The 12,979-nt window shown below is 42.5% G+C and overlaps 1 protein-coding gene across 2 annotated transcripts; it reads right to left on the bottom strand.

Annotated features, from left to right (window-relative positions):
- Positions 1-573: 573 nt before the first annotated feature.
- Positions 574-12,764, bottom strand: aar2 (AAR2 splicing factor). Of its 2 annotated transcripts, none has more exons than XM_061811654.1 (4): positions 11,688-12,764; positions 11,170-11,399; positions 10,879-11,078; positions 574-1,491 (listed from the first exon to the last, which is right to left on the bottom strand). In XM_061811654.1, the coding sequence occupies exons 1-3, from the start codon at positions 12,451-12,453 to the stop codon at positions 10,911-10,913; spliced, it is 1,164 nt and encodes a 387-aa protein (XP_061667638.1). In that variant the 5' UTR covers positions 12,454-12,764; the 3' UTR covers positions 574-1,491; positions 10,879-10,910. The 2 variants fall into 2 exon arrangements, with proteins under 2 accessions (XP_061667638.1, XP_061667648.1); XM_061811664.1 differs by lacking the exon at positions 574-1,491 and having other exon boundaries at positions 10,090-11,078; positions 11,688-12,462; positions 12,546-12,764.
- Between the last annotated feature and the right edge of the window lie 215 nt (positions 12,765-12,979).

Raw genomic sequence — 12,979 nt, 5'->3', positions numbered from 1 at the left:
GGGTTGCCGATGGCTCAACGTCTGACTGGATTACCTTCTCTTCATCTTCAACCTGTCCTTAGCTATCACCACTGACGACTATCGGAGCAATTTTAAAGGGCGGCTAACAAGTCAGGAGAGGGTTCTACCTTTCGCTCGTTATAATCTCATTTCACGGCTTCTGGGGCAGGATCAAAACAACGGGCATGCGTGAAAGCGGGTGAGGTGAGGTGAGGTGGGGTGAGGCGGGCGATCCAATCACATGGTGTTATGTCCATTTCGATATCTTAAAAGTTCTCTACTGCACAAACTGATAGCATAGTGGATGAGTATTTCCCAGTAAAGTGAATCTGCCGGGCACCAGATAGGATGTATTTGCTTTCTTTTTACCATATCCTGTAAAATGCAGCACCCTTATCTATTGCAGGAGCGATATCAGGTTGAAAGTTTATTGACTCAATACATCTTGGCATGTAATTAGTAACTTGATTGCTCGGTCAATAAATCAATAAAGAATTGTATAAACTAAGAATCAGTTGTATAATAATTTTATTCATGGTAATTTCGACACACCCTCTGTCTGGCAGCTTAATCCATGAATGATAAACAACAACAAAAAATAGTACATTTTAATAAAAATTGGAATTCTGCCCCAAATCATGTCATGTCAACGATGACAGATGGATTTTTTTTTTTTTAAGTCTGTGGACACGGTCAAGGTTGGAATCAGGGCAACAAGGATGCTTTGACCCCTGGTGCTGTTGAATTCTATTTTTCATTATTTCAAAATCAGGACCAAAAAAACATCTTAATTGTTTTGTGCTATTTCAAATGGCCTGGTTAACAAATCCATGTGTATAAACATTACATTTATTTCCCATTGTTAATGATGAAACATGACAGTTTCACATTTGTTAAGTTATGATAGCGCATTGTAAAAAAAAATATGAATCGTATTTTGAATTCATTTTGGAAACCAGTTCAGAGCACACAGCTCAGGCTGCCTGCTGTGTGAAATCTTTCGCATTCAACTGCCTTTGGGGCGGAGAAATGTGAATCCAATAAATAAATTAATAATAATAATAATAACATCCCCACGAGAGCTCAATTTTACAGGATTCATCACACTGCTCACATGGTCAATCCATCACTTGTAGAAATCTAAATGTAAGTTCTGATAAATGGTAGACAACTGACCTTGTCCAGGACCCAGAGTTGCTTTCATGCCTTATTAATAACATTGATTCACAAAAGGTACGTTAAGTGGCTCTCCAGGCCAAATGTCCTCCGCACCAGCCAAGCGTCTCAGAGTTTACAACGGGAGCCAGGCAGGTGTCAATGGAAACTTTTCCCACTGTCACATTGACAGAATTTCTCCCTTTAAATTGCTATTAAACAGATGTTTATGATGATTGGGGGGGTTGCTACGACTCCCGTGGCTTTAAGAAGGGTTAGTTTGATAAATACTTCCCAGAGCAGTGACAGTATGGATTTAGAACCTCATCCAGGAATCTGAAAGACAAACAAAGTCATGTCAGCGCTTGACAGGATATGAAATGTATGCCGCTATGCCCCAAACATCACACGACTCATGAGGGCCCGAAACGACCGTCGGTCTGCTCGTGTGTGTGAGAGAGCACGGCAGAGCGATTAAGGAAGGCCGGGGTGCCCGTGTGCGCTTGTCTTTTCTCACGCTATCGGTTGTTGAAGTAAGGATATTTGCATTGAAAGACCGACCAGAGATGTTTGACTTGAGGCCCAGTGTGTACTACTGAAATGCCGTGATGGAATTCCCAGTATAGCCGGTCAGAAATTCCACTGGCTAAGCCTTGAATCCGCTTGAAGCATGTTGGCGTCGGTAGTTTATCCAAAGGGAGTAAAAACTAATTTGTGTTTTTTGTTTGGGTTGGCTTTTTTTGGAGTATACTTTATATACAGGATACTTATGGAAGATGGCTTGTATGTACATGCCATTTACCAAAGCTGTAGACTCAATAAGTAAATTTAGTTTAAAAAAAAAAAAACAAAAAAAATGTTATCTTTTCTTCGATTTCCATTTTATCTTCATGCAAAATTATATCCAGTACATATACAGTACTGACATCTTAAACAGTTGGATGGTGTATTTAAATTGTTGCAAAGAAAGCATTTATGAACCATGAACTGCAAAAAAATGATGGAAAAACTGATGCAACAATGAAACATTTCTGGTGGTAAACGATCTTAGTGTCCGTCTAGATTCAGAATTGAAGCTCAATAAATATCCAAAATCTGTTTGAACAGCTTTAGTTCTCTTGGGTCTCTTTTCACTTGACAAAAAAAGCCACCAAAAAATAGCATCAATGTAAAATTATTCAAAAATACAAGCTTTTTAATTTTCTTAATACCTTTTATTCTTTTCATTTTAGAGCACTGAAAATAATATTCCAACACAAATTAGATGTAAACGTCAACATATGGTTGAGGCCTTCGGCGTCCTTATGTCACGTCACATCAAGTGTCATTTCCCTGAAAATCTTCGACATGACGCGTTCAAGAAAGTTAACCAATGCTCAGCTTGCAGGGTCAGGGTTGAAAATACCACCTTGCAAAACAGACCAATAAATGTGTGTTCTGACAGTGCATGTTCAAAAATGAAGCACGGCAAATGAAAATGTGTGTTTGAGTGGTCTGCTGTATATCAGGGGCAAAAATGTGGCATATCCAGAGCCTTTAAAAAAAAAAAAAATTAAATCATCATGGAAAACTGTTTCCAGAATTCCATTCAAAAAGTTAAGCTTTCATTGATTATAGATTCTGAGTCCACAATTCAAACAACGTTGTTGTTTGTTTGTTTTCAGAAAATGTCCAAAAATGAATTGTGTGACTTTGTCGTCGTGCATTCCTCTTCATGATCACTTAGCATGGCTTTTTGACACCGCTGCGCATTTGACACAAGTGGCTCCGTGATGGTTGCCGAACTCGAGGGCTTGCTTGACAGCGGTACTTGGCGCAAATTCTAGTTGATTTCTGAAATGTTCGACCCCAGGAACATTTGACTTCAGAGGTTCCACTGCACTTTATCATCTTAAGCCAGCTTTTCCATAATGAGAACCTGCACCCGAAACCTCGGTTCTAGCTTCATGAAAACGTTTGCCAGCAAATTAGTCAGATATTCCACAATCTCTCAGTGCATCTGCTCTCACTTATTTTGCATCAAACTATTTACCGTGTGCATCTTGGGGCTTTGTCTATCCCCTGTGGTTGAACCGAAAGAAAAATGACTTCCTGTGAGCCAAACACTCGGCCACCTGGTTCGAGTAAGAAGGCCACAACATGTACCACACAGTCGCGCATGTACGGGAACGTCCGATTAGGCACTTTGGCCAGCAGTGGTGAAGCAGGAATAATCTGGGATTTGGGCCAGCGAGATTTAACAAAAATGTTAATTCAAAGATTTGGACTGTACTGATCAAACAAACACGCCTTGATGAGAATGAATGTTCTTGTGTTCTTCTGCTCACGATTAACAACGACCTCCAGCGTGCCCGAGTGCATCTGGGAATGGAAGCAGGATGGAGAGGAGACGGAACATCAAATCAGAACTTCCTGCTGTTACTTTGGATGACGGTCACGTAACTCAGCTTGAGCCAGGAAAGGGAGAAGAGGATGTGGAAGACTGTCGGAAAAGAGTGTCCGAGGAGCTAAAAGCATACAAAAGGACACAGGAAGAGCGAGATTTACTGTTGAAATAGTCAGACATGAGAAAAGCTTACTGAGGTTTTTCTGTCGCTTTTTGGAGGTTGTAGATACCAGCAAATAAATCATATTTACTGTATGTGTGAGAAGGGTCCACAGTGGCCTTGTCATTTGAGCTAAAGCAAACACATTAAAGTATGATGCTTTAGTTACACGCAGTATGTTCTAAAAAGAGACCATCAAAAACCAACACATCCAGACTGCTGGAGTAATGCATACAGCGTTGGGTAACATGTAGGCTCTAGTACAAGTCTGACGACTTGTGGAGGGTGACACAGGTGAGTTTAAATTGGGTATGTGTCATTTTGAAGTGCTCACTGATCGATGTAGGAGGCGCACTGGTCTCATTCAGGTTCACAATATCCAGATGATCCCATGGGCATGCCAGAATGATGTTAAAATGCAAATACTGAACCTTTGTGATTCTCCCTTCGTCAATTAAGGATTTAACACCTTGCACTAGGTCACCAAGCGACCAATGTGACAGTGGCTGCTTTCCGTATACCCAATTTGACATCAGATGCCGACACGCTCACACTGAGCTACCAAAAGATAGAGATGCTGGAGATTGAACCCAAGACCTCATACATGCGAAGCATGTGCTCTTCCACTGAGCTACATCCCCTAATGCAGAGGAAATGTAATATAGAAATTCACAAAAAACTGGTACATAAAGGAGCTGGGGGGGGGTGCAGTAGACAAAAGCAGAAAGTACAAGGGAGAAATGTCTGAATTATGCATCAGAATGTGTGAATTATTTAAAACGCTAGACGAGTGCAAAGATGGAGCCTCATTTTTTATTTTTTTCTGACTGGTCATTTGTATCTCAAGGACATGTGTCATCTCATTTTCAAGTCTTAATCTTGATCTATTTTCCAAGTCAGCAGGCTCCTCCTAGGAAAGGTCTTACGTCATCTCAGCCTGGGCTGTCACATTCAAATCTTTTTTTCTTCTTCTCATTTATGAGGCGTGGCCCTCCATCATGAAACTTAACCGTGAATGAGTGATATAAATTATGCGTACACAATTTGAGGCAATGCATTTAGTCCATGCTAAATAGATACCAATCGCAATTTGCATTAGTATGCTACCGATTACACAAGTAAGAAAACACGAAGTACCATTCAGCTCACTCGTACATCATGCTGCATGCACATTACACATCTAACAGTGCCTTCAAAATCACTGACAGGTACTTCTCTGTCATTTTTTTAGGCTATGTATTTTACTGGCCCTAGGAGTTATATTTTTTTATTTCCACTTGGCAAAAATTTTGCGTCGATCAATTTTTGTAGTCAACTGAACTGACTTTTTTTTTTCCCCAGTCTGAATCTCAACCTCTACACACAAAATTGAAAAAAAAAACAAAAGTAGAGGTAGGGACGCAGCTGGAAAGCATAGGCCTCACAGTTCTGAGGACCCGGGTTCAATGCTGACCTCGCCTGTGTGGAGTTTGCATGTTCTCCCCATACCTGCGATGGTTTTCTCCAGGCACTTTGGTTTCCTCCAACATCCCAAAAACATGCAACATTAATTGGACACTCTAAATTGTCCCTACGAGTAATTGTGAGTGCGACTGTTTGTCTCTATGTGCCCTGCGATTGGCTGGCAACCAGTTAAGGGTGTACCCCGCCTCCTCCCCGTGACCCTCGTGAGTATAAGCGGCTAAGAAAATGGATGGATGAAGTAGTGGTAGGGTGAAAAATGAGCAGCGGTGATTGGGTATTCGAATCCTGTCTGCTGTGACAAGGTTTACCAGAGTTCATGCTTGGGCCGTCCCTGCCAAAGACAACAGTCAGTAAAAATGGAAGTCAGCGATCAGTCATGTGATGGGCAGGTGTGTGTGTGTGTTTGTGTGTGTGAGTAGGGGTGGTGGGGGCGACAGCTATCTGATGGACTCTGGCCCAGTAGAGATGAGGGGCAAAGAAAGGACATGCGGCTTATCTAAACCCAGCTTGATTAAAATAGGACTTGGCCAATGTTTGGTTAAGCTCTCATGAAAGATGGAGCTCATGAGTGCAGACACATTTATGAGACCAGTCAAACATGGCATTGCATCTTATCAGCGTATTCTCTGTGCCACTCAACTGCTTTCTCTCTGTCAGTGGCTCCGTAGGGGAAATACTGGTTTGCAAGATTACAGTACATGATCATAATGGCGGACGCGCCCCCAAACCCGACCGGTTCGGTTTCAGCTCCTGCCTCTAATTGCTTGAGCAGATCATTCAAACAAAACCGTAGTGTTCACACATAACTGGTTTGGATTACATTTCCAGTTAAGACTTCTAACATCATCCATCTCTGCTTTGAGCACACTGCCACCCGCCCAATCGGTACCGAAACCAAATATGACCGAGCCCAAACTGCACTCGCATGTAATGGGGAGAGAATAAAAGGCATTAATACAATCGTGCCTCTCAGACATGAAGCTTCGTCGAGACACCAGGAGAAAGGAAAACTCAATTTCACAAAGGTGCACAAAAGGTAGCGATGGGGAAAAAGCAGAGGAGAAAAACATCAAATGTGCACTGAATTGCTGGATGCTGACAACAAAATAAAAAGATATTAAATTACTACATTTTATAAAGGAAATCAAACACTGCGTGACCCCAGTTTTTTTTTTTTTTTTTTTTTACATAGTCAATATAATATTTATTTTTATTTATTTTAAAGTATATTGAGGATTCTTTATGTGTAAATGTATGTTTGTGTGCCTTGCATAACCGCATGAGCCAATATTACACAACATAATTAACTTTAAACCTTTTTTTTATAACTATCTGAGTTCACGTTGATGATCACTAAACACCATACGAATGAAAATGCACACCTGAGCTGTGTCACTCATGTCAGTGGATTCGTCCAACTGCAGTGAGAAAACACTCAATCTCCGATGTCCTCCCACACATCAGCCATGACTTCACAGCCTCATGTAACTGTACTCCTTTACAGCGGCAGAGATTTTATTGAAGATAATATTTCTGCCTTATTTTTAAAAGATCGGAACAACGAGTCAGCTATACCTCTTTTACCATCACTGCGTCTTGGAAGGACTTCTTGTTATTCACGATGATGTGACGAACCCGTAACGATGCTTCAGCGGCAGCTATCGCAGTTGAATTAGATTGTGTGAAAAGTGACTGCTGTGCGCCAATTGGGATTTTAGTTCATTCACTTTTCTCATTTTCAGCTTGCTTTTCAGTGGAATGTCGGTGTCATATTTATTCATAAACAGTTCGAAAATGCCGCGACACATTTTACTACACTGATGGATGAGGCAAACCTACTTTGAAAATTACATCTTTAAAAAATTGTCCGCCTCCCATTCCGTATGAAAGTGATACGTTTTTGGCTTCTTTACTGCAGCATCAATACTGTTTGATAAAATTTCTTAAGTGAGATCTTAAAATAGAGGGGAACTCACTGACAGCCTGTTGTCCTGAACTGTCGTTGTTTGCGTCCATTGCGGCGAGCCAAAGGTTAAAAAAAATATATGTATGGCTATTGTCTTTTTTTTTTCTTGGCAAGCCGTCACGATCGACCGAAACTGCCTCGCAAACGACCGGTTGATGGTGATCAAGGCATTTAGCACCCCTGAACTACACTATAAAGATAAAGGTATGCAAAGAGAAGTAAAGTTTGTTAGAAATGTAGCTCGCAGTTACGCTTTCGTAGTAAAGTGACGTCACATACTAAGAAACCGTAACTGCGATTGGCTGGCTGTTTGGTTCTGACCTGAAGTAACCCTGCCTGGTGGCACAGATGGTGAATTTTAGACGGCAAATTGTAGCCAGTTGAATTGTTAACGTTAGAAAGTTAAACTGAAATACAACTATTGAAAATGTGATCACTTTACATTTCAAATTCAAATCCTAGTTTCTGTGGCATTTCAAATTCAACTCCCGGTGGCACATATTGACTTCCATAGGATACTTGTATTGTCCTACTAGCAGTGTAAGCTAAATGACACGGCACCAGGACAGTAAGTTGATTTGGCACAAGGAGCTATCCCTGATCTCGTCTCTACATTTTCACCATCTTGTGAAAAGTTTACCCGCTATTCTTTCATGACAGCCAATCAGCTCTTTCCCTTCCATTGTGCCTTCACCGCCGTTTTTGCGTCGTTAATCTATTTAGTATCTTGGTTTTGGTCAGTTACCATTTGCATATTCCATGCCATTTGTCTCTTGCACTCCTGACTTTGGTGTTTTTTGATTTATAACTTCTTAATATAGATTTCCGGGCTTTTGATCTTTCCATGAGGAATTTTCTTGACAAAAAAAAAAAAAAAAAAAAACTTCAATTGTGGTAAATTGCTTTTTGTGAAAAAAAAAAAAAAAAATTCTCCCCAAACAATCTGGAAGTGCCAAAATATAATTATCAATGGCCATCACCGCTTAGATTATTTGGTTTTAACCATGTCACATCGGGCAGGCAAGACAAAGTGCAGCATGTGGTTTCCCATCAAAAATGCCGCCTGTCTGCATCAGGATGCAATAAAAAAAAAACATTTCCAATGCATGACTGATTAAAACCCATCAGTCAATGAATAATTGATTGTTATTATACACCCATGGTGAAATGTGTCATAATGAATATCAAACTGCTTAGTCAAGCAGTCACATGCATTGTCCATGGAAGAGAGTGTGAGGGTGAGAGGGTGTCAGCCTGATGGCCATTGATCTACAATTAACTGGTGACCGGTCCTGGGAGTACCTTAGAGGTCAAGTGTCATGCCTATAAACCTTCTAAAATAGATATAGTAATGAAAAATATTTATAACATTATTCACTTCAATGTCTAAACAAAAAAATAAATATAAGCGGAGAGTTCGTCATCCATGCGCAATGTTGCGGAAGTGTGATTCGACGACATCCAAGTGGTCGCCATATTGGCTGCATCTCCTGTCCGTGACGTCACCCCGGATATTCGCCATAGAAAACACGTGGTGGCCCCAACTATGGAAGATGAACACGCCCCTTCTGACACGGAAGCTCTTTTCGACGAAGAGAACATCACACAACCGAGTGAAGTTACCGGGGCAATATTACCCTATTCTTTCGAGCCATATTCAGATGATATGCGATCACAGCCAAACCACCTCCCCGTCCAATCCACTTCCGCGGCGGAAATAAGCCATCACGGCCCGGCACCGCTTTACGCCGTTGTTCATAGCTACCACCGTCCGCGATGAACAACACCGGCGAGCTGGGGCACTTTACAGCATTGTCGTTGCACGCGGCTGAGTGCGGCATTGTTGCCAGAGTTGTTCAGAGTCGCCGCAGTCTGCGAGCCCGACGCGCAGTCTTCGCCGAAGTTGTGACCAGCGGGACCGGCACCTCAGCCAAAGCGGCTTATCACGGAGCCGATCTGGGCTGCTTTATGGCGTTGTCGTCGCACGCGGCTGAGTGCGCTATTGTCGGGAGCATTGTTCATAGCCCCTGCCGTCCACGAGCCGACGCAGCAGCCTTCGCTGGCGAGCCCGACGCCGCCAACGCGCATATCGACACATTTTGCACGCCTGACACACGTACGGGGATCTTTTGTTACGCTACGAGAGACCGATTAGGTGCTCCGCCTCAAACTATTATTTTTTTTTTAATAGCTGTATACACACCTACCTATTTGGAACCCACGAAGCTGTCGTCCTTTGCACCCATGCGATCCATTTTTCATGACGAACCGGGTCTCTTGCAAACTTAACGACGGGTAAGTGCATCCTCCCGAGTGTTCAAGCAACGTCCAGCAATGCACCCAGCCAGCATTTTGGCTAACACAAAGGAACAACGAGCTACTTTCCCGGAGGTAAAACTAATAGAAACAAAAGAGTCCACTTGAGGGTGGTCCCGCCCTGTACGTCACTTCCTGCTTCTTCTCGAAAACAAATCCCTCGCGAGGATTTTCATGGCAGGAGTTACAAAAAGCTGTATATGTCAAAATCATGTTTGTGGTGATAAAACACATGGGTCCATGTTGGCTGCCATTTTTTTCATTAACAACATACTAAAAATCATGCATTTCATGACAGTGGCCCCTTAAGGAAATGGATGACAAACGCCACACCAAAATATAGCAAACAGCATGCAAGCCTTCCCAAGACAAATGCCGGCCTACTGTACATAATTTCATCACTGAAATACAGCCTAAAATGTCAATTCTGTCCTCAAAGGGCCGCTCCGGAATAAGCATTCAACGACAACATCCGATTTCAACCTCAGAAGTGGGAAAAAAAACAAGAGACCGCAAATGTTGATTACATGTTTCCCATGTTGTTTCCACGATGTGATCCAAACCAGTCGCGTCTTTCAGTTGCATATGAGGAAAATAACTCGCACAGATGATACAAGACCATGAATAAAAAAACAAGTCTTTAAAAGTTTTTTTGTTGTTGTTGTTTTTTAATCACAAAGCCCGAGTATAACCAAAAACATACCATTGCCCGTCCTGGTGGATGCAGAGTAAGAAAAGTTGTTAACAAGTCACCAATCAATTATAATACTGCTAAGTAGATTATACTCTTTTTTGCATAAAGGATAAACTTTGTGGAATCAAGGCAAAGTGAATCAAATCAACACAGGACCCTATTGCTGATGTCGTAAGAAGTAGGCTAACGCAAGTGTTTATCTATTTGACCACATTTGCACTGAAAAGACGAAGAGTCTGCGCCAATACTTACGTGAATTTACCTTTTGCCAAGCACCGCCACCTGCTGTCACTGTCCGATACTACAACCTCTTCACAAAATTAGAAGAGAAAATACACTTCCTTAACGTTTTTGCAAAATGAAATTGGAAGAATGATTTGTTGACATAAAACACTAACCAAGTCTTTTTTTTTTTTTAGTTTTACATGTACAGATGCTTCAGCCATAATATTATCCTGCTGTACTTTGAGTTGCATCACGGAATACACAGACTTATTGTCATACATTTTCCATGACTCACAAAGTTTTAACTGTTAGTAGTTTACCCACCATTAAAGACTCATTTATCCATTCTTATTAATTAGTCTTGACAGATTTAACGGAAATGTCAGTGAAACAATACAAACGTGTACATAATAAAAATTCCACATATGAAGATATGTATGGTTAGAAAGTGGCAAAGCAGGGTGAAACCGATCATATGCTTTTAAACTGTAACCTGAAAATTATAAATTTACCAAGTTTGGCCCAACTTCCAATGAGCGAGAAGTCAGTCCACTGTAAAACCCTCGGGAAGGTCCACCACCACCGGGGCGCAATCATCCAAGTCTGCGTCGAAATCCCAGGAAAACTTTTTGGTCAGGTGAGCTTTGAACTTCTCCGCTCTTTTGCAGAGCGCTCCATCCACTCCAGGCCCGCTGGCGAACTGGAAAAAGTCCTGCCGGGGAAAAAAATAATAAGAATTAAGTCACTCTGAAAACCTGGATGAGAAAACAGCACCAACGGGTTTTACCTTCTGAAGCACGTACCTGCAGTGTAGACGTGAGGAAGTTGCTCTGAGACACGATGTCCACAAAGAAGTCCGGAGGGATTTCCCCCAGCTGGTGGTAGAGCACGGCGATGAGCCCGAGGAAGAGCTCCTTGTGCTTCCGCATGGCCACCTCGGCTCGACAGAGCAGGCTGAGAAGGCGCTTCCAGTGCTCAAAGCCCTCGTACACGTTTCCAAACAGGAAACACACAAAGGCAAACTGGAGCTCACCTGGGAAATTTTCCATTTCAAATTCAGTTCAGGACATTAAAGGATAACATTTTTACAAAGTCCCTTAGTTTCATCCATTTTATTAAATTGCACGTCCTTATTAAATCTTTGCAGATTATGACCTACACAGACAATTAAACTGATTAGGAAACAATCTTTTTTTATTTTATTATTTTCTTTGGGTCGCCCTATTCCATACGATAATCTGTGATTTAGAGTATGTGTGGCTTTAAAAGGTTACATCACATTGACGAGTTGTGTGTGATAATGACCTATGGAGACACTCACCGAGCAGGTTTAGAGGATTCTGCTTGTGGTTCTTGTCAAGCACAGACTCCAAGGCATACGTGAAGTCCAGGCTGCACTGCGTGATCTGGGCGGGAGTGGCACCGGGTGGGTAAGTCTTATCTGGGATGACAGAGAAGCGCAACTGGGTCCCCTCCCTCTGCTTCATCTTGGGGAGCCTGTCCAGTCCCTCCTTCATCGTCTGGCAGGCGGTGTCGTTCCTGGGCTGCTGGGCCCGGTCCTTGGTGTGCCTGAAGTCCACCTCGGGGACAACGTCGCTGTAGGCGCGTACTCGACCTGAGAGGGGCTGCAAGCTTTTGGCCACTTCCTCACTCAGATGGTCCGTGAGGGACACCCACTTCCTCATCAACTCATAAGGATAAGGTCCGAGGTACGGGTCCAGATCCTGCAGATTCGCTCGGACTCTGCTTACTTCTTCCTCATTCTGGGAGGCAGAGAAGTCCAGATCCTCTTCTTTGGGGTCCCAGTTAGCCAACAGGATGTCTCTCGGTTGGAGACTGAGAAACATGCCTGTTTTTGGGCCAACTTCCCCTCCACAGCTCGGTGGGTTGACGGAGCAGTAGTTTACGAAGTGCAGGCCGGGGGGGATCATCTTCACACCCCGAAAACGGGGACCAACCTGCCAACTATTGCAGTCAATGCCAAATTCTGTGCCCTGAGGGACACCCAGCAACACCAGGGTGGCCCCATCCTCAAACAGCCTCCGGGCAACATCAGGATCCATGTCTACGCGGCTATTGCTAGCCATTTCTGGAATCTAAATCCGGCGAATGTGATGTAAAAAATGGCTAAACTAAATCAGGCCCATCGTGCGGCATTTGAGTAAATGTTTATACTCACGTTTTTTGTTGGTCTTTTTTCACAGTTAGCACAATACAAGCAACGCACACAAAATGCAATTTACGGAAAAAATTTTTTAAAGACTGTTGGCGTGACTAGTATAATTTACTGGACCAGTAACTCCCATTTAGCTCGACCAGACGCCGATGTTTCCGCTCGGGAGGAAACATGGAAACACGGCTTTGTCCTGCTGTAATTGGACCCCGGGCAGGAACAATTACTCCTACGACTCGGTTCCTAACGACAATGCTCAAAAATAGAGAACATAAGTGACGCTGATGAGATCTAACACATTCATTTATTTATTTTGTCATTGAAATTTCTGTGATAAACTTATTGTGACAGTAAGGTTTCAAAGACAAATACATTTTAAAATACTTTCTGGGTCTATATATTCAATAGGAATGATTTGTCCCAAACACAATGCTACAAAA

Source organism: Syngnathoides biaculeatus, chromosome 2 (genome assembly GCF_019802595.1).
Source record: "Syngnathoides biaculeatus isolate LvHL_M chromosome 2, ASM1980259v1, whole genome shotgun sequence".
Lineage (NCBI taxonomy): Eukaryota > Metazoa > Chordata > Actinopteri > Syngnathiformes > Syngnathidae > Syngnathoides > Syngnathoides biaculeatus.
This window is presented reverse-complemented; position numbering and strand designations above follow the sequence as displayed.

Coding starts and splice junctions, on each gene's coding strand:
- aar2 (XM_061811654.1), bottom strand. CDS start 12,453: ATGGCTAGCAATAGCCGCGTAGACATGGATCCTGATGTTGCCCGGAGG. Junction 11,400..11,687: donor GAATCCTCTAAACCTGCTCG/GTGAGTGTCTCC, acceptor AAAATTTCCCAG/GTGAGCTCCAGTTTGCCTTT. Junction 11,079..11,169: donor TCCTCACGTCTACACTGCAG/GTACGTGCTTCA, acceptor TTTCCCCGGCAG/GACTTTTTCCAGTTCGCCAG.